Source organism: Tachysurus fulvidraco, chromosome 24 (genome assembly GCF_022655615.1).
Source record: "Tachysurus fulvidraco isolate hzauxx_2018 chromosome 24, HZAU_PFXX_2.0, whole genome shotgun sequence".
Lineage (NCBI taxonomy): Eukaryota > Metazoa > Chordata > Actinopteri > Siluriformes > Bagridae > Tachysurus > Tachysurus fulvidraco.
In genome coordinates this window covers 11,169,867-11,192,691 of record NC_062541.1, presented here as the reverse complement: position 1 = coordinate 11,192,691, position 22,825 = coordinate 11,169,867, and the positions used below count along the sequence as shown (strand labels likewise).

The 22,825-nt window shown below is 41.0% G+C and overlaps 1 protein-coding gene across 3 annotated transcripts in view; it reads right to left on the bottom strand.

The window, feature by feature from the left end:
• Nucleotides 1-15,366, bottom strand: part of gatad2b (GATA zinc finger domain containing 2B) — a 39,248-nt gene extending 23,882 nt beyond the window's left edge. The window contains exons 1-2 of one of the 3 annotated variants that reach the window (XM_047807869.1): nucleotides 15,077-15,366; nucleotides 3,218-3,347 (exon numbers count right to left, since the gene is read on the bottom strand). In XM_047807869.1, coding sequence (XP_047663825.1) covers nucleotides 3,218-3,225 — 8 coding nt within the window. In that variant the 5' untranslated portion in view covers nucleotides 3,226-3,347; nucleotides 15,077-15,366. Of the gene's footprint in view, nucleotides 1-3,118; nucleotides 3,139-3,217; nucleotides 3,348-15,076 lie in introns of those variants that run through there. The other 2 variants (XM_047807870.1, XM_047807871.1) reach the window with 2 other exon arrangements.
• Between the last annotated feature and the right edge of the window lie 7,459 nt (nucleotides 15,367-22,825).

The window sequence follows — 22,825 nt, the reverse complement described above, 5'->3', positions numbered from 1 at the left end:
ACCCAGTCTGACACAAAGACATAACAGATTTGGAGAGGTTGGTAAAAGCAGGCCAAAAGCCAGCCGATGGGGTGTAATAATAATAAGGCCATTTGTGAGCGCATGGTGGAATCCACAGCTCATTTCACGCATGATCTGCATCATGACAATTCATTTGGCTGATGCAACTCCCCACCCCACCTCACAAAACCCGTGTGCTAATGGCATCACATCGCTCACACAGGGCAGCAGGAGCATGTGCAGTCTGAGCATGGCATTATTCAAAACAAGGCAACAACAACAAAAAAAAATCTTGATTCCTTTACGCGAGAGCACCAGAGCATCCTCTTAATTTTCAAACTGTTCTCTGCAATTCGTCCCAGGGCACAGAGCTTATCATGAGTGTGCAGGGGTTGTCGCCCCAGCCGTGTTGGCCTGTATCCCAAACGTGCCCGCGCTGATCCAGTCCGTCTGATCAGCCACCCGCTCAGTTGGCTAGATTAAACCTTCCCCATTTGCTCCATCTGATGCGAGCTTCGCGGATCTCAAAATGGCTTCTGCATCATTACCGAGGTGTGTACTTAGAATAAAGCGAGTGAGCGAGCTAACAAGTTCAGTGATGTTCACCAATATGCAACAAAACGTGCAGCTCGAAGCTCTCGGATCCCCCGTGATTCGGCGCAGTCGCACATTACTCTCCCTGACCTTAAATGTAAGGAGTGTGATTTATTGCAAACAGAAGCCTTTGGCGCAGTAACCCAGTTTGAAGCTGCTAAGAGTAGGATTGGTACAGGGTCACGCAGGGTAAGCGCTAGCAATGCTGGGAAAGAAAGATGACAGCTGGCCTTTCTGTTATAGCTTCACACTGCTACACACTCCTGAGCATGTGGATGTTAGGTAGGAGAGTTCAGAAATTAGAGCAGATGAGAACGGTCTCTTTTTAAAGAGTCTACCTCATAAAAAGACGCGACCGGTCTGTAAACAGCTGCTCAGGAAAAACTTGTGGAGGAATAAATGTAAGGGGAACAGAAATAGATGTTAACCTGCACAAACTGAGATGTGGATTAAATCACAACAATCAGTTAAAGACAGTGTATAAACTCTGCGATTTTATAACTCATGAAGATGGAGGAGCTTCATAAAGCGTGCTTAGGATTTCTTGATTCTGCAGTGTGTAAAAACCATACCGAGTTCATCTTTACTACACACACACACACTTTTCTGATCTATAGCAGACTACAGAAATGAAAGATGAACAAATTCACCTCATGTAACCTTTCAAAATTCAAAAAGTTTAATTTCAGGTTTCAAGCGTGAACTTTCCCACAACTAACTTGCTCTTTCTGAAAACGAGATGCGATTACAAATCGACGGTCTTTATATGGGAGCAGTGCTGGATGGTTTAAAGGTGTAAAATGTAACTGGTGCAAAATCAGCCAACCGTGCTGAGCAAAGCCTTGAAGGCTTCTCGCATATTTACTCTAAAATATAAGCAGACTAATGAAAATAGCACCTAGTTAAGACAGAGGGGAAAAAACTCTTTGCCTGTTATGCAGAGTTTCACAGATCTACACAATTATTCGGGTTGTAGAAGAGATCCTCTAGCACTTCCTGAGGGGCTTCATGATCACTCAACATACTGGAAGTACTGGAAAACTTTAGTGAAAAACAAAACGTCCCAAAAGATCTACATGGCATTAACAGTCTGCAGGACTGAGGTGCGTCTGTATGGGAATGTTTAATGAGGAAATCCTCCTTGAAGCTCGGCTTGGACCTTTGCACTTATTCCCACTTATTTATTCCTAGGAGACAGTATTATTAATTGCTGCTAAAAATATGTTTTTTAAAAAAGCTATTTGCATAAATGTATGAAAGTAGGTTAAGAGACGTGTTATTAAATAACATGTTTTATGAGCTTGTCTTCTTCATTTCAAAAGAATAACTGATGCCATCTAATTAATCTTATCTCCTAACTCGTCATCATCCCCTCGCTACATTAGAGCAGGCTGAAGTCTTCTAAAGTTGTCTGTTGACTATTTACTTTCTTTCTTTTTTTTTAATGGTCTAACTGACATTCTGCTACTCCTGCAATCGATTGAAAGTGTTGATTACTTCTGCTTTGTCTAAAGGTACGTGCCACACCTGGATTTTCCAAGACCGCTTTGTAGAATTAGATTTTGTTAAGTAATTTAGATTTAGTCATAGTGGTACAATGTACGGGTCAGAAGCTGGTCAGAACGGGTCTTACACTTAAAGTGGCAATTTTTGAGAGAAAAAAAAAAAAGAGAAAACCTAGAAAAAATACACACACAAAAAAAACCCCCCACGAAATGTGTCGTGTCTAAAACTATAACAATTTTGCATCATGTTAACACTGACTATAAATAAATAAATACACTGACTATAAATAAATAAATACAAAAATTACAGATCAGGCTGGAATTTCTGACCTCACTGGCCAGGCATAAACAGGCTAAGTGGAAATGTTGGGATGAGAGGCTATTTGAGATACTTTTTCCCCAAACATGTAGCAACAGCACCCTAATCAATAAACACCTATTACTACACTAATAAACTGCAGCTATATGCTGAAGTCTGAGTTTTTTTTTCCATCTGAATGAACAGACTACTAACATGTCCGTAAACAAGAAACATACACAACCACCTTTCCCTTCTGTTACAGCGAGACTGTTACTGTGAGACGTCTGTGGCTGAAAGCGGGAATGAGCAAACCTCACCATGCTCTCCGTGTGAGAGAGAAGGCGTACTCACTCTCCTGTCAATCACATCGACACTGACCAATCGTGGACATCTGGGAGCTGGGGCATGTATAAGAGGGTAGAGGGTAAGAGGGGATTCTCTGCCATGTGATGCAGCATGAGCAGCAGATGCGTCTCAGGTGAAGCACACGCTAGCCTTCACCCTGCCCGGTTTGTACTTGTCATATAATACAGGAGAGCTGTCTCGTGGGTGCAAAACCAAATTAGGGAGAAAGTGTGTGGGAGAAAAAGGATTTATATTTTTTCAGAATTCCGAACACAGCCGTTTCCGGTTTCCACAGCCCATATCCTCTCCTGCCTTTGTATGATTCAGATGTTAAAATGACAGCGAGGCAGCGAGCCCCTTGTGCTGTACTCACCTCCGTGAGCTCACTTTCACAGACGGCAGCACTCCAGCGCAAGTGTGACCTCCCTGAGGGCGTGCAAAAGCAGAAATACGACTTCAGCAATGCACTTACGAGATCATGAGGCAGCCATTGCTACATTCCCAGCTCCAGAGGAGAGGAGAGGGACAGCAGGTGACGAACACCACTGATCTCAGACCTGACACTTGGCCTGTCTAACACTCTGCTGCAGGGGGACAGTGATCTGTGAAAACAGTAAAACTGAAGTGTATGTAACTTCTACATGATACCGATCAGATGAAGTAATTTAGTGAGGAGGTTTTTCAAAAAGAAATGCTAAGGAATCTGGGAAAGACTTGCATTTTAATATCATCCTGAAACCTGCGAGTGTAGCGTATTGCGTATAAAAACCTGGTGAATGGGACCTGAGCTCTATTAACAACTCGCTGCACCTCAATGGAATGCTAAAAATAAGCAAAGCGAAGAGTGCGAGGGTGAGAACAGCTCAGCCCCATTCTTCACAGGAACATAAAAGCGCCATAATCAGTCGGCAAATCTGATAAAAAAGGGATTACCAGCATTCACAAGCGCACTGGAACGTTGTAGCAGGGAGAAAGAAGAGAACCATGTGCTTATTAGAATTGAGAAAAACCAGCACGCTGTATCATCTCTCAGAACAGATGCTGACTGTCCTGCCTGCAAACTAGAAGCACCATCGGTGAACAATTAACCATTAAAAGTGTGGTTATCTATAGCAGATGAGCAGACGGCATTCTTTCTTTCTTTACAGATACCTGAATCGAGCTACTGCACTAAGAACTGGTGAGGAGGAACACAGTGGACGCTGAGAATGACATGCTTTGAGAATGCTGATCATTTAATGCTGCTGAAAATCGAAACAAAACTCATTGGTTTCTTCTCTAATTGAACCAGGGACCTGACCAGCCCACGCGTTATTCTACTGTAACTGTCCGTTTAGCGCTCCAGGGGAGAGGCTGCAGGAAATGGAACCAGAATTTGCACCAGGCCAGTTTTCTGACACTAATGAGGCCAATTAGGAAGACGGCGCACCCTGAGCAACAGAGTTGTAATTGGTCATCTTCCGATTTTTATGAGATGGGAGTAACAAAACACAGGTTTACCTTCAATAACATGCTTTATGACTGCAAACGTCCGCTACGACTGTCCCACCCACTACACACATCTGTGTGCATGTATGTAAAAGGCAAGGAAACGGAGAACTGGTACAATCCCTGCTGTCTAAACGAGCGAATGTGCCTCGCCGCATGCACGTACGATTCACCTAGACGCGAGTCTCCTGCACACGCTCGTTCAGCCATAACACTTAAGACCCTGATCTTCATTAAACAAGACAACAGCTCATTGTGTCCGTTGCCATGACAACAGGCCCTTCTATTTTTACGCTATGCCACTAATCAATTCTTCTTCTGCTGTCGCCCGAGGGAGGGAGTGGATGTTTTGGAGAAGGGTGGAGGAGACGGGCCAAAAGGGGAGGAAGGCTGTGTGGGGGTGTTCAAGTTCAAGACAAAGAAACACGAGAATGAGAGAGTAAAAACAGACAGAGAGAAAGGCACAAGTGAGTTTCTGTAAGGGAATGCTTTAGAGAGGCACAACCCCCCCTACCACCACCAACCCCCCCCAAATACCCTGCTGCGTGGTCTGACCAGACCAAACAGGAAAGCCCTTCTAAACACATGGACAGCAGGTACACAAAGATGCGTACCATGTCCTGCACATCCTGCTCATCTCCCTACACACTCAGCAGTCTTGCATAACCTAATATTCAAATTCGTTTCCGTTTATGCGAGATCAGTGTGACACGGTGTTGCTGGGGTTCGTCTGGGTGCATGTCCGGTGCCAAACGGACACAGAGAGGACACCGCTGTTCTGTCCGACTCGCGTACCCGACTCTGCTGTTTCTCATTTTCGCTGCCAACTGGACCGTCTGCTCCAGCCACAATGTAAATGGATGAAAAGACTCAAGAAAAATCCAAACAGGAACAAGAAGTCACTGAAGGTACAGAGTGAACGTATGATAAACGTCTTCGCGTAAACATTCAAATGCAGGATTCCATAACTCTAAACCTGATTCTGTGTCAAAAAAACACTTGAAGGTATAAGATTTTAAAAAGAGAGGACGATTTAAAGACTTGGGATCTGAAATACGAGAATCCTTAAGCTAAAGAGTCTAGATGGGACTCAGCACAGTCAAGCTCTAGTCCCTGGATTACAGAAAAAATGCACTCATGCTCATAACAAAACCACAAAAATGCTAAAGCAAACATATGTGGAGAAAATTATGGATGCGAGTAGAGTGTGGAATTTTGCTCTACAAAAGATTAGAGCTGTTATTGTAACTGTATCACAAAATGTAAACGCCGATCGAGCAGATTTTATAACTGATGCCAAGTAATAAAGCAGAATGTGTCGGAGATGTACATGCTTGCAAAGTACTGCATCGATGATGTGTCTGGCTTTGTACCTTGTTGTGCAGTTGAGAATTAGACTGCTGCTCCTTTTAAAACTAAAAAAAAAAAAAAAAAGAGGCGGTGAGTCACAATATGTTTTTTTTTAAACGCAGGGTACCCAATGGAGTCAGAATGCGAGAGAGCCGGTCTAAGCCGGTTTGTAACCTCGGGGTATGGAATTATCTCTTAATATGTAGCCGTTAGTGGTCAAGACATCAGACGAAGACAGAGAGAGAGAGAGAGAGAGAGAGAGAGAGAGAGAGAGAGAGAGAGACAAGGAGGGAGAGAAAGAATTGGGCATGAGAGTAAGGGGAGGGACATGAAGCTCCTGTGCTTCCAGGGCAGTAAGAGGAAAATGTACTTCTTACGAGACGCTGAATCTAAAACCTGGCACCTTGACAAGAAGGCTCATTGCGGAACTTCAGACCACAGGGTGGGGCATACGTTGTTTAAACAAAAAAAGGGGGGGGGGAATGCTGGAACTTGAGCCATCTGGAGAGAGTGAGGTAGCAGAGAGATTTTAAAATGGGGCTGATGTGGGTAAAGAGGGAAGGAGACAACGCTGAAGGAAACAAAGAAATCGAGCAAGAACCAGCAAATGCAATTAAGCATACGAAATGACACACAAGCAGTCTAATGTGAATGTGCATCCTATTAATCAAAAACACAGAATGAGTGCAGACAGTCTGAAACCACACACACACACACACACACACACACACACACACACACACACACACACACACACACACACACACACACACACGCACACACACTTAAAAGAGCCAGTGTTTTAAAAAGGTGAGCAGAAATCTGGTAAGAAACCTTTCTGAACAAGGTTTTACATGTTTGCTGGAAAATATCCACACTCCAACAGAAAGCAGGGAATAAAGAGCTGGACTGCATGGGAGGATATGCAGAGTTTGGTTGAGTTACACCTTCCAGAAAGCTTAAAAATAGATCATCCATATGAGCGTTCAAATAAAAGGATCGAGTGGTGGGATTTGTCTGTACAGCTGTGGGACAATAAAGAAGCCATGAACACGCTTGGAACGTTTCACGCTAGCATAACCTAGTCCAAAAAAATATCCTGCTATTCCATGATCATGGTAGTAATCAATCATTTAAAACATCATCACACATTTTGTACATGCAAGAAATGGCAGAAACAGAAAGGGAAGAAATCTGTTGCAAAAGTGAAACCAGCATAGCATTTTACAGCACTGCTAGGACAAAAATAGATAGATAGCCATTTGTTTTATTATTGGTCACTGTGTTCTTCTTTAGAAGGTGGTGTGTGTGATTAAGTTACAAACATGTAGCATGTTTCCAACAGTAATGAAATCCAAATCCAAAGAGTTCAGTGCCATCACATCCCCTGCTTTGAGAAATGGGGGTTTAGGGGAAAGTCCAGAGGGAGCGAGTCGAACAGATAAAGAATGAGAAGCAGTAAGGAATTTGATCAGGTTATAAAAATAATAATAATTACACTAATGGAATAGACAGAAATCTACTTTAATCTGTATTTTTGGAAAAAGTAACCATCTGCTCATACGTGATGACTAACCAGGAATAAAGCGCCGTATATCAGCATGAAATACGGCTCAGTTGGGATCTGAAACATTTAATCTAAAACATCAATTTTGCTAGTATGACAGTCAGACTGGCACGACAGACGTCTTCAGAACAGGAATACAGTTTATGGAAAAGGTCAATGAGCCTTAGAGATGACAGATTTGTGTAGGGAAAGATGCCTGAGGTGATGAGAAGGTGCCAAGTTGGAGAAGTCTCTACGGGTAAAAGGGCAAAGTAATGACATGTCCCAGAACTGCTGTAAAACGCAGGCAAGACAGGAAGAATTGATGAAGTAGTCATGTGATTAGTCCAAAGGGGTCGCGTTATGAAAATTAATATTATGGTGTAACCTACATAATGAGCCCCAGATCACAAAATAGAGGTACCAGAAGAGCAAGAACTTTTAAATAGTCAGCAGTGGAGCTTTATGACTATATCATTTAGAGTCTCTTGAAAAGCTGAGCACAGACCGGCAGCGATCTCACTATCAAAGCGGAGAAAGTTGCTTCATGCTTATAGACCAAGCAGCTGTGGACTGATGACACATGCAGGAATAGTATATGGGTCATGAGACTAGAGGAACAAGAACCAGGTGATGTACATTTTCTGTAACAGTCAAGCATAAAGAAGTAGAAAGATACTTGGAAAGTATAAACACTGCTGTCCTGGTGAGTGAACATATTATGATATGATGTATGTGTGTGTGTGTGTGTGTGTGTCAAAGATGAAAAGCCGTGTCTTTCTGCATGTTATGGAAGAAACCCTAAAGTGAGACATCCACATTACAGTCCGTATTAAATATAAACAAAGCACAAAACCTCGTTTTTTCCATTTGAAAACAAAACGGACGTTAGCGCTCTGAGAATCATCCTTCTCCAGTCGCTGTACCATGAAGTCACCGGTAGGTTTTCCTAATACTGGTTGCCATAATATAATGTTTATCAATGGGTGGTGCTCCTAGCAGCCTACTTGACAACAAATCTGTTTTCTTGTCTCAAAAATGAAACATTCTGGAGTGAGATTTGGAGTTTGTGTATAAAAATCAGCAGTGTGCATTCGCATCGTATCGTATGAAGGACAAGCAGTGTGTCTTCGATCCTACTGGCACTCGTGCGTTCAAGTCGCTCCATATTTGCATAATGGGCAGCGGACACGGTCGCATCCAGTCACAAACGCTCGCTGTCGCTCGTGTTGCTAGAAATCATTAGTTCTCATTCAAAATGGATGATCTCCAGTCATTTTGTTGCTGTGTGTGTGTGTGTGTGTGTGTGTGTGCGCATTACAGTAAATAAGCTGACTGCTGAGAGATATAAAAAAAAAAAAAACGAGATATGAGGCAGCTTTGAGACGAGATGATGCAGTGTATGTGGGCTTCCAAACAACACCTAAGCACTGTGTTGCACTGATACCCGTCTGTGCCCGACTCGCTGCCTGTGATGGCTCTAAATATCACATGTTGGCCTGCATCACTGCACAGACTCGCTGCCTGATTTCCAGGTCACCTGGCTGCACGTTTGCTTAATAGACCGTATATGAGATTAACTGATACAAGGTTTACGGTAAGCTCGTGGTTTTTGAAGCAGCAGCATGAACACGTTCGGAGGGAAACAAAACAAAAAAAGTGTCACATTTTAAGCCTCATTCACTGCTGTTTAAAGTTTGGTTAGACTGGGTTGCCATGCTTGCATTTCTAAGAAACCTCAAACAAATCCAACATTCCACATTCTTCTAACTCTTAGACACGTAATTCATTTTAACTACATGAAATCAAATACAGAGGTTCCAGTGGAACGTGTTGTAGCAATCTTCAGCAAAACAGTCCTGAGGTTCTGAAGTCAGGTCAGCTTCTCGACACGGCCGCTCTCGAAGACCAAGGACAAGAAGCCGAGGCTACAGTGTGCACAGATGAGGTAACCAGGCTTGGTGTGTGCTGGGTAAAGTGCAGTTTATTTGATGGTACCTTGACTAAAGCTCTTGATCTGTACCTGTTGGACTTGGACACCGTTGGCTGAGTAGGTGACTGTATGAATAAGCAGGTGAGCAGGTGTTCTATATAACGTGCTGAGTGTATACCATAGAATATCAGTGTGTATATCGAGTGTATAATAGAGTGTATATCATAGAAATGACTTCAAGGCTCGAGTTTTCCTTTTTTGTCATGTGAAGTGTACCACCAGTTTATGCTGTGTTTCAATCTTCAATGCTCAAACCTAACAACAAACCTTCATTCCATGCTATGAGGCTGTAAACCTTTTACCCTTCTTCCTGGGAGTCACTATTGTAGACATCTTCAGTTCTATTTCTTGTGTATACGAGGTCTTCTTCTGTCATGGTTCGAGGCATGCTTCCTGTAACTTTGAATGTCAGAAAGGCCTTCTAATGAAACTTCACAGTGAGCCATTCATCTAGCTTGACTGTTTCTGTGTGGGGTTTCAAAACGCTCGCACGAGGCCTGGTTTACCAGCCGCTTCATTCATTCACAAGAATACACCACAATACACCAAAACAAAACCCGGTCAAGTGCATCGCTCGCTCGTATTCTGCGTCATCATAAAGCCAAGAAATCACAATTACAGCCTTGAAACGAAACAAATAATCTGCAGTCCACATGAAAGTCCCAAACTGCTCCGATTCCAGACCAAACTCAATACAAACTATTAAAGTCTCTATAAAAATTCACTCCACTGACCTTCTGCAGTTTTACTGTTACTGCATGAAACACATGTCCTGTACATTTGGTACATCCCTTTTCGTTCTATACTGTAAATCACTGCATTCTTTATTTTTAAATATTATTCTTTTTATTTTTGGGCACAATTTAGCTAGTTTATTTATACACACAGTCTAAGGAGGAGCAGGTCGGGTTTTCATTTTACCGCGAGTTGTGTACTGTATATAAGTGTGTACGTAACTAATAAAATCTTGAATACGTTAGAATATCCAACATGGAGTCGAGACGCTTTATGATGCTGCTTCATCATCACACAGAAGCAGGTTTCATATCCATCAAAGACGCTGTGTGTGGTTTTTACCGCTCCTGAGCTGCAAGAAGAGAGACTTCTAAAGAAATGGTAATTGGACACTGCTGGATTTGCTGTAAACACACAAATGTGTATATTTGGGTGAGATTACAGAGCCTACAGCGTCAGACTGTGATGCTTTTGCAAATGGGGGCAGGGCGTAAATAAGTGTGTATGTGAGCAAAATGTCCTCACAATCTCTGCGACAACCTTAATCTCCATCACTGTGAAACAGATACTATAGATTTCTGCTGCATTCGACCTGCTGCGTGGTGGCAAATCAAAACAGCAGGAAGAGATTGCACCGCAGACTTTAGTTTTAGTCTATGGAAAACGAAATCCCTGTTTATCGCTAGACTTCACAAGGGTTCATTAGCATCAATTAGCAGCACGCGCAGCCATCGACAAAGCTAAAAAGAGTTCCGTTTCAGGGTTTGCGGGGAATAGAAACTTTATCTAATTTGCCTTAATTGTGAGCTAATAATGTTCAGCACTCGATGCTAATAAACAATTTACGTTCAATTAAATGATTATGAACGCTCGGATCACAAAACGGCTTGGAAGTGTTTGGACTGCGTCCGACAGCTTTAGGAATAAGTTGCTGAAATACAGAGGACAGAAGTGCGACTGAAAACGTGCAGTGAGATGGTACACTCATGTAAGAGGTGCTAGAGCCAAACATTTGAACTGATATTTTCATTTTTATTTAATATTGTAACTAATAATCTAGCTAATTTTGTCTTTGTGATAAAGTTCTATGAGTGTCAACGGGCTTCGTCTTATTGGTTCACATACATTTGTTTGCCTTCTTCAGTCTGTCCTAAGGGTATACAAACTTCTGCACTCAGTCATCTAAGAATACGTGTTGTACGTGTTTTTTCATCTCTTATGTTAAGACTTGACTTATATACAGCTATGCAAGTCTTTAAGGGGAAAAAAGTTTCAGCACAAAAGGATGAGGTAAATGTATTAACTCCAAGTTAAAACCCTGAAAGCTAATGAATAATGCAGCATGTCTATGAACGAACCAACTATAAAGTTCTTGGACGAGCAACAAGATCTATTAAACATAAGCATGCCCTTTTGTTTGCAGCGTGAAAAGAACAGAAACGAATTTTCTCTTTTTCTTATAGATTCACCAGGACGTGTTCATTACTCCGATACCAAAACCTACAGGCCTCCTCTGAAGGACGGAGAACAGCAGCTCATCAAAGTGCCTACGAATCAAAGTAGACAGTTCGTCCATAATGTTTTCTAGCTCTAAAGTTAAACTTGAAGAATAAACACTGAATCTGCTTAAACATGTTTAATACACTGCAGTATGTGTGACGTGATGAGTGAGCGTGTGGCTGTATCTCTTAAGTGAGTAGCTGATTGCTGTGCTGTCATCAACAGGACGTTGCTAATGCGTTTACAACTGTGTTTGATATGAGAAACCACTTCAACACTCTCAAACAAAGCAATAATGCACAGGTTTCGCTGTTAGCGCCACAAAACAAAACAGCAAGGGCTTCTTTTCTCGTCTCAACATTTTTCTGCACCATTGAAAGTCGCATTAATGAGAAATCCGGTGGATCCAGAATGCAATGCAGCTGCGTGACGATTGTGCGGAGCTGCAACAGAGTCTCGGCTCGGCTAGTTCGAGATCTACGAGATGACAAGCATGATGCTGTTAGCAACAATATTAGCAGGAAAGTTGACACGTAGGAACATTTTGTTTAAGTGTATAGTAGATGAGGTGAGAGAGCCGGACACACTAAAAGAACTGAGCTTTCTTAAGGATGGAGAGAGATGTGAGGAGCAAGGTGGAGGTAGGTAGATAGCAGGTTGTCTTTCAAGCGCCACTACTGATAATGTAAAAAATCTATTAAAAAATTCATTTATCATACAACTAATCTTGGACACCACTGAAGTGCATATGTTAATAATAGAGATATGAAAGTCTTCCAAGGTGGATTTTTGGTTTGAGCACAAAAATAATATACTAATGAATGAAACCTTGAATGAAATAAAATATTAAAATAAAATAGAATATAAAAAAGCTTAAAAAAAACAAGTCATGTTCTTTCCATTCAATAACTTGGTTTACTTTCAAAACTTTGTGCAGTTGGTCATTTGTCACAGTTATAAATCTACCGATGTAGATTTATGGTCCAAGTCACATTGTTGCGTCTACTAGCGATCTTTGCCAAGGGGACACGGCTAACTCTAAACACTGCCTTTTCTGACGATTTAGCCAGGACAAGTGTCTGGGATTGGAAGCCAAGTCTCCAGAGCAGTTAAAAATGCAGGCTATTTCTAGTATGTTACATCAGCAGGGAGCAGAATTACGTGGATGCAAGAACTTGACAAATAATGGCTTATTTAGAAAACAAATAACCGGCATTAGATCTCATCTCATTCTGATATGATACTGATGCAGTCACATCAGACCTGAGAGGTGTAATATTGTTAGAACGTGCTGAACGGAACTGCACCACCACGACATCTGGTAGAAAGATCACTTTTACAGTGCGATGCATCGGTCGTGAAATTTATGTTGATAAAAATTAGGCAGCCCACAGAGTCGTACCTCAGCACGGTGCATTCCATCTAATCACCTGGCGACACGTAACGCAGATCTCATGGGTTTAGCTACAGCAGGCAGTCGCTCGAGATACAGCAACCATGCACCGTGGAAATTAAAGAGAGCACACTGCATGAAATCCTTTCACAGGCTGTGACCACAAGCTGGGGTGCGTTGACTGAAGTGATGAATAGCTTAAAAAAGTAGACAGAATAGAAACAAATACAGCTCTACTTTTCGATCTCGCATCTGGAGAGAAATGAGGAGAAGACAGCGGTCCAAGCTAAATGTCCTTAAGCACAACAGTCAATAAGAACATTGGACTCCTGGTGAGGATGTAATACTAGTGGGGTGCCCTCACAGTGAGCAGTGGTTGCTATTAAAATGAGCAGAGCAAGAAAACAGCAATCGGCTCCCGTTTGGCGTGGCTGTTTTGGACACGATAGGATAAGCATGTATTTGAGTTGCAGATGATGGGGTGGTGAGATAGACAACCCACTCAACTTAGCAGATATGGGAAAAAAAATCAGATGACTCACAAGCACCAGGGCTGCTAAGGGGTAGGATTTTGTTTATGAAAGAAGACTGAAAAAAAAACCCTGATCTACACAAGCTACTATACATGAAATTGTAGAAGTGGTAGTGGAACAATTCCACAACTTTCTTGACAAAAGTTTGGAAGGCTATACCGATCTGATACAGATACAGAAACGTGAGATTGGCATTGGATCGAATCAGATTTGACGCTTTCTGATTTGATCCAGTGGTATAGTTTATTTTCAAGCATGCCTGTGGTCTGATGTTTCACTTGACTTGGCAAGAGAAAACTGAGAATCGGTCTGGTTTCGAGGTATCGGCCATTAAAATTCGAGAAAGCGAGGTCTTTCACGGTCAAAAAATCCAGCATTGTTGTTGTCATGTTACAAATGTTTATGACAAAAGCAGTCATTCAGTGCTATTTTAAATGTCAGGAGCATGAGTACACATCTAAAAATATTCCTGGAAAACAATGTAACACAAGGACGTCCTTACAAACGAAAAGCCGTTCAGCATGTTCTGAAACCAGAAATCAGTAGTTTTCTATATTTGTGCAGACAACCTGAGTTAACCTTAATGAACAAACAGAATAGATGCTGAAACGCTTTCTATATATATTCATGTTAAAGGAAAAGCTAGAATCATTTTGCTGAATGCTGTAAAAAAAATGTTTTTTTTTGCAAGTTCAGCAAATCAAATCATCTCTTAAAAAAAGCCCTGAAAGGTCAGAGACAAACTGTATAGAGAATAAAGACTAGAAAAGACTAAATACTGACTTTTGTTGTCTCTGTAAGGACAGGAAGGGAAACAACACGAAAAAGGACAAGATGTTTTTATTGAGTTTCTTCTCTACACGTTTGTCGGTGCGTCTGTTTTGGTGCTGATCAATACGTGGATTTGCGCCGGGATTCATTTTGAAGACTGTTTCACGCCTGTCAAAGTGCTGTGGGCAGCCATTTGCGTGCATATGGAGCAAGTTGAGAGAGAAAGCGAGACACACACACACACACACACACACACACACACACACACACACACACACACAGAGAGCGAGAGAGAGAGAGAGAGAGAGACAGACACACACACACACACACACACAGAGAGAGACACAGGGAGAGAGAGAGAGACAGACATATACACACACACAGAGTGAGTCCGCGTCCTCACTTACGTAAATGGCTGATGCATTTTCGGATCTGCTCCCTCCTCCTCTTCCTCCTCCTCCTAATCATACACACACCAGCTCTCACCGTACGCTTCCGTGTGCCCTCGCCACACTTCAGCCGAATGTCCAGCTCTCTGAGCAGCACGACTGTAGCTCGGAATGAACAAACTGTGTCTAATCCCAATCGCGGATGAATTACAGCGCACTGAGGGCTTTTATTGCACTGATCAACTCCAGCTTTTCTGTCTCTTAAAGCCAGGACGCTCTGCCTGAACCCCCAGAGACTCGAGATGAAACAATGAAACGGCTTTTCAGACGCACAAAATGTTGCATTGTGTCACAATTGTGTCCGTGGATCTTATCGTACGTTTCGGTTTTCTATCCGCTTCCTAGCGGGAGCCGCTGAGACCGTGTCACGGCGTTATAAACAGTTATTAACGAAGCCACTTTAAACTGTTTAAAAACCAACCGTGCTATTGTCTGAATGCTGGAACATTCAGTAGGGTTTAACAGTTTATCGTTGGTCTATTGGAAGCGATATATTTCGTTTTAGTTCATATATAAACCCGCCGCTGCATATTCAAAAATCTGGTTAGGCCGCGACTGGAGCCTCGGACTCACCTGACTCGCCTTCACCGCCTCAGTTTGCTCTGGCTCCGGGCTCGCTCTCCGATCCTGAAGCGCTGCGGCACCTCTTTCCCGTGCAGTCCCCGGCGCCGGCAGTGAACACAAAAGCGCTGATTGGGCCTCGGCATGCGCTCGGCCGCTCGCTCTCTGCCCAGACACGCGGCTTATTGGTCGGCGGCAGTGTCGGAGACGCGCCCCTATTATCGTGAATGTTGTTGTCTGTGTCTGGAGGGGAGGAGACAAGCAGCTCCACGGGTTTGTTATGCGCGTCGTGTCAGCGGCGCAGGGCGAGATTACTACTACACTGGCACATGAACTGTGGACAGCCATATTAACTCCCTGCTCATTCCAGCAGGCCGCATCGCACTAATATACACTTAAACTCAACCTTTTAACACGATCACACGCAATAAACACGCTTTTACACGTGTCTAATAATCACTGGACCGTTATATGAACGTGAACTTTGCAAAGGCTCCGAAATATGTATATAAAAGGTCTCAGATATCCTGTAATGTCTAACACATTATTATTATTATTATTATTATTATTATTATTATTATTATTATTATTATTATTATTATTATTATTATAAATACTATTATCATTATTATACTAATTATTATTATTATTTATTGTTATTATTGTTTTTATTATTATTGTCACCTTATTTAAGACGCACATAATTAGCGACGAACCTCGTTAACTAATTGATTAATTAATTACAAATTATAGCATTGATTAAGAATGACCAAAGCCAGGTCATATTTTACCGCTTATAATTGTCTCTTATTGACCTAATACTTTAATATGTTTTTTAGCCAAGTGGTTAAATTAAGGTAATTAATTCGGCTTAAAATCGGTTTAATTGTCCTTCATTATATTAATATATACACAGATTTAATAAAGCGTATTTACTTCAAAATATAATTTTAATGATTTGTTTTAATAATTGCTGATTGCATATTAAATTATCTTAATCTGGGCATTTTATTATTATTATTATAATTTCTCTTATTATTATTAATTATACTTATAATAATAACAATAAAAATAATTAGTATAATAATAATAATTATCATTATTATTAGTATTCTTATTATTATTATATTAATAATAAAAATTTATAGATTCCATTTCGATGGATAATAAAGATTGCTTACTTGAACCCTTTATTAGGCTTTTTTTGAACAGTGCACTGCGCCCTCTAGAGGGAGCGGGGAGCAGCGCAGCATCTCGCACAAAAGATATGGATTAATTTGCTTACTGCGCAAACATTTCAGTCTGGCTTCTGTGTTTCCGGTTCACTGGGACATTAGGTAAACTGGGACAGTTAAGCTTGAGCAGGATTTAGCTTGTTGTGTGAGAAATAAAAATCAGAAGTTTTGTAACTGAGACCCTCCAATGGAGGAGCCTGAAAGAGACAACACGACTTGGGTGATATTACATCATATAAGGGGCGTGGTTATATAAGGGGCGTGGTCAGTTTCAGTATTATGATGTCACTTCATATAAAAAGTCGTATGATTCTTTCTTACAGCCAGGGGATTTACACTTCCAGTACACTTTGCTCAGTAACAAAAGTTTTGACTTTCAGTCATTAGGCAGGAAAATTAAATTTTGAAATCCTTGTGATAGGAAAAATAACATGTTTTGTATAATTGTATAACTTATTTATTACACGTTTATGCATACATTAGATGCACCGTTGTAACAAAATAAGCAGAAATTGGTTTAGTGGTATGGAGAAGGATGGTTCAGGTTAAATAGGACAGACTTTACATTTACATTTACAGCATTTAGCAGAAGCCTTTATCCAGAGCGACTTACATTTTATCTCATTTTTTATACATCTGAGCAGTTGAGGGTTATGGGCCTTGTTCAGGGGTCCAGCAGTGGCAGCTTGGTGGACCTGGGATTCAAATTCACGACCTACCACATCCAGACTTAACTATAGTAAATGGAGAGTCTATCTCATCTGCCATATCAGTCTAACTTATCCCTATGCTTCTTAAGGTGCTTCATAAAAATAACATCCAATGGATATAAAATCCCACAATACAGCACAGTCAGGCATCATATAAATCCCTTTATTTTCCCCTCTCCCTTTTCTGTAGTTAAGTCTGGATGTGGTGGAAGGTCGTGAGTTTGAATCCCAGGTCCACCAAGCTGCCACTGCTGGACCCCTGAACAAGGCCCTGAACCCTCAACTGCTCAGTTGTATAAAAAATGAGATTTAAAAAGTTTATTTTCCTGCCTGATTTACAGTGATCTCTAAGATCACTGTAAATCAGGCAGGAAAATAAAATTTAAATGAATAAAAATACTCATTTACATGAGTTTTCTCTCTGTGATCTTTTTCTTGCTGCACCGAGATGTTTTTAATGAAATGATCATGACTTTTTTCCTGCACGGTGTTACGGCACTCATACTTTTGTTCTGTGGGTTTGTAGCTACATTGTAAAAAGATTTTGTGTTCATTCAGCACTTTTGAATTATGGTTAATAAGTAAGGATGTTGTTTTTGGTAACACAGTATTAACAAGAACAGAGCATGTATAAAAGCCTTATGGAGGAGCAGCTTTAAATAAATATTCATTCATTCATTCATTTTCTACCGCTTATCTGAACTTCTTGGGTCACGGGGAGCCTGTGCCTATCTCAGGTATCATCGGGCATCAAGGCAGGATACACCCTGGACGGAGTGCCAACCCATCACAGGGCACACACACTCTCATTCACTCACACACTACGGACAATTTTCCAGAGATGCCAATCAACCTACCATGCATGTCTTTGGACCGGGAGAGGAAACCAGAGTACCCGGAGGAAACCCCCAAGACACGGGGAGAACATGTGAACTCCACACCCACAAGGCGGAGGCAGGAATCGAACCCCAACCCTGGAGGTGTGAGGCGAACGTGCTAACCTGTAAGCCACAGAGCCCCCCTTATATCATAAATAATAATACAATACATCATATAAAGACATTTACATGAGTATCAACATACAATTGTACCAAATAGGCTAAGCAAAAATATAATAATAATATTATTGGCACCCCATCCAGGATGTCCTTGTGCCCCTAGTCCCCTGGGAGAGACTACATGTTACACGTGATCCTGTGTATGATAAACTCTACAGAACATGGATGATGGATGGATAATGCTCATCAAGGCTGAAATTCAAGTTGTATGACCCAAAGAGACATGTAAGAGGTTTACCACAAATGTAAACCCACTTCCACAACATAACTAAACCCTGTGATGAGTAAGCTCAGTAATTCAAATAGCTCTCTTATAGAACTGAAGAATGATGAAGGATTTCCCTTTATTTTATTTTCCTTTCAGTTATTTTCAGTGACAGTCTCATTTATGGCATCGTCTGTGACATTTAGAGCTTTCAAACTTTAATTTCAAACAACCCTTTCTTCAGATTATATAAAACATAAGAGTAGAAAAAGTGCTACTAAGAAATAGTAATCTATTCTGTTTTAGCACACAGTAGGCTTAGACATTAGAGACTATACATTATACACACTTATTGACCATGTGGTAGGTGTGGTACACTGTTATAGGGTAATTCAGTGTGAACACCTTGACAGAATGAAAAGTCTTTGCTTATAAACCCTGTTTGCTCATTTATTTAAGTAAGTAAAAAAAAACAGCCCTAAGCAGGACTGAGAACAGGACTCATCCTAATCGTTAGACACGTGGTTAGAAGGTTTAGCTACAGGAAGTACACAAGTTCAGAAAAAAGGCTGTAATTTCCGAACAAAGGAGACACCAAGATAGCATTCTCAAATAAAGTAAGTTTTTAACCAAACCAAGAAAAATAAAATAATTTCTATTTCTATTCCATTCTTAAATTTCATTTTCTTTTCATTTTCTTTCTTTCTTTCTTTCTTTTTTTTTTTTAAACCTTTTTACCTTGACATGTCACCCCTGTACAAACGTGCTGTGTTAAAGCCTGACCTACCTGGCAGGTGCTGGCAGTCCAGGTTAATGAGCCTGGAGCTTTCAGTCAGTTGAATTCTCCTGCATGACCGCGCTGACTGTGCGCCTCTGCTGCCCTCTGCTGGCTGCCAGCGATATAGCGCATCTTAAAGATGCATGGTTTATTATAATGGTGTAGCAGAGCAAAAAAAAAAAAAAAAAAAAAAAAAAGGTCCTGGTCTTAGCAAAACAACGATGAAACATTCATTCATTCATTCATTTTCTACCGCTTTATCCGAACTTCTCGGGTCACGGGGAGCCTGTGCCTATCTCAGGCGTCATCGGGCATCAAGGCAGGATACACCCTGGACGGAGTGCCAACCCATCGCAGGGCACACACACACACTCTCATTCACTCACGCATTCACACACTATGGACAATTTTCCAGAGATGCCAATTAACCTACCATGCATGTCTTTGGACCGGGGGAGGAAACCGGAGTACCCGGAGGAAACCCCCGAGGCACGGGGAGAACATGCAAACTCCGCACACACAAGGCGGAGGCGGGAATACGATGAAACATTATTATTATTATTATTATTATTATTATTATTATTATTATTATTATTATTATTATTATTATTTAGAAAAAATATTAGATATTATTATCTAAATATTATTATTTAGAAATAAAATTATTTTTATAAAGACTAAAACAAGAATTCATTGTAGAATTCATTGTATTTTACTTCATTAAACTGATTTTTAATTTTATTTTATTAAGATAACCGATATCCATATTAATGTGAGAATAATATTCTATGACATTATGGAAATTGTGATTAAAGCAAGTTCTCAGTATATCTATTAATTTACCCTAGTGGCTTAACTAACCTAAATAAACTTTTAAATATTCAGTATTCCCTATTTAACACTAAAAGTTCCACAATTTGAACTCCCCACAGTTGTTGATGATGTGTCCTAAAACTCAGTTTTATTTATCATTACTGTAAATACTAGGTGTGGTATTTTCTGTCACAGTAAGAAATACGTTTGCATTTATTTGAGTAAAAAGAAAACAATTTCTGTTGTTAAGATATCCCAAAGCTTTCCTTTCACTAAAACGCGTTACCCAGATATGACCAGCAGAGGGCAGCACTACAACAGAGATTTATGCTGTTGACACTGAAGGGTGTCTTGTATCAGTGCTCCTGTACCCACTGTTGCCTCAGATTTCTTAAGGTGTATTAAACTATAGTATAAACATTTAAAAAGTCTTCACCCAAGCAAATGACCTATGTTGAACGCAAAAATCTTTAGGGTTTTTGGTTCACTTCTGAGCCTAAGATACTATCAGAACATACTATCAGAACATACTATCACCCTGTATCTGTGTGGCTTCCCTCTAAGTTTTAAATTCCTGAACTTGGCTCTGCATCCTTTATGATCTTAAGCAGGACCAAGAGATTACTGAAGTTGATGAACAAATGATATCAAGGTGCATATGTGGCAACATAATAGAATTTTTATGGATCACTTATGAACTTGGTGAAACAAGTTCACATTAGAATAGACAATGATGATTTAGAGCAACTTTATTAACTTATATGACATAATGAGGTTTCTTAAAATGGGCATTTTTAAGTTACAAAATAGACTCAAAATAATTATGGTGTTTTTTTGCATAAAATGAAAAGAGTCATGAATAAATTAATCTCCAATTCAAGACTATGTGTATCAAAAACAACTTAGCAGCTATGTCCTTACATAGCTTTTCAGTTTGTAAACACTGCCAAATTTAACATTCACATATTCTCACATAATCAATTAAAATGTATTTCTATAGCACTTTTTACAATTGACATTGCCTCAAAGCAGCTTTACATAACATAAACATAGAACAAAATGTTATTATAAAGAATAATATAACTACTAATAATATAACTACTAACTAATTATATAACTAGGTACCAACTACTTTCAAGAGAGCAAGGGTTATTCCCATCCTAAAGAAACCTGTTCTGAATCCATCAGACATCAATAACTACAGACCTGTATCACTTCTCTTGTTTCTTTCAAAAATTCTTGAACATATTATCTATAATCAACTGTCTGTCTGTCTCTCACATAACAACATTCCAGAACCCAACCAGTCTGGCTATAAAGCAGCTCATTCCACAGGGACAGCCCTTTTGGATGTTTCTGAGAAACTGAATGTTGCTAGATCAGCCTGTCATCCATCCTTATACTCATTGACCTTTAAGCAGCATTTGATATGGTCAACCACAAGACCCTCTTGTCCACCCTCAGGAGTTTTGGGATTTACGGATCAGCTTGGGAATAGTTTGCTTCCTACCTGGAAGGACGCTCATATCAGGTGTCCACTGGTGTCCCACAGGGCTCAGTATTTGGTCCTCTTATTTTCTCCCTGCATACTCACTCTCTTGGTGAAGTTATTTCCTCACAAGAGTTCTCTTACCACTGCTATGCTGATGATACACAACTTACAGTATCTTCTCTTTCCCACCCTCATACCACAGCTTCTGATCGGAGCTCAGCACGTCTGGCAGAAATATCGTCACGGATGACTGCTCATCAGTTAAAGCTCAATCCTAGCAAAACTGAACTGCTGATCATCCCAGGCGATTCATCCCCAATTCATGATCTTGCAATATCCCTGCATAACGATGCGCTCTCCCCTTCAGCCACAGCTCACAACCTTGGTGTAACCATGGACAATCAACTGTCCTTTTCCTCTCAGGTTGCTAATGTGACTTGCTCGTATCGGTTCCTTCTCTATAACATTAGAAGGATTTTGGCCATTTTTGTCCACACAGGCTACTCAGGTACTTGTTCAATCTCTTGTCATTTCAAGACTGGACTACTGCAACACACTGCTGCCAGGTCTATCTATGAATGCAATTCGTTCTCTGCAAATGATCCAAAATGCGGCTGCATGGCTTGTTTTCAACCTACCTAAGTTTTCGCATCCCACCCTGCTGCTGCGATCCCTGCACTAGATGTCGGTAACTGCACGCATCAGATTCAAAACACTGATGCTGGCCTACGAAGCCAAAATATTCTCACATATACTCATATATTCTCACATATTCTTATATTCAGTGGAAACCATTGATCTCTGTACACTTCCCCGAGTTTCATTTTTTATGCAAAAACTACAGTACCATTGTTCAACACCATAATTCCCTCCACACTCACCTCTAAGTTGGAGGTCCTGGGACTCAGCCTGCCGCTGTGTCAATGGACCTCCAAGTTCCTGACAGACTGACCACACCCCATCCACCCTCACCCTCAGCACTGGAGCTCCCCAGGGTTGTGTTTTGAGCCCCCTGCTGTACTTACTGTACAGATATGACTGTGTGGCCACTTCCAACTCCACCACCATCATCAAGTTTGCTGATGACACTGTTGTGGTGGGCCTGACCTCCAACAACGATGAGATGGCCTACCTACAGGAGACTAAAACCTGGAGAGATGGTGCCAGGAGAACAATCTTCTCCTGAACATCAGCAAGACTATGGAGTTGATAGTGGACTTCAGCACAAAGAGGGAGTGGTCATACCAACCGCTGAACATCAACGGGACCCCAGTGGATAGAGTGGACAGTTTCTGGTACCTAGGTGTTCACATCACACAGGACCTCTCTTGGTCCTGTCACATCAACACCCTGGTGAAGAAGGCCCGGCAGCGTCTGTACCATCTGAGACGCTTAAGGGACTTTAACCTACTCTCTCAGGTGCTAAAGACTTTCTGCGCCTGCACCATTGAGAGCGTCCTGACGAGTAGC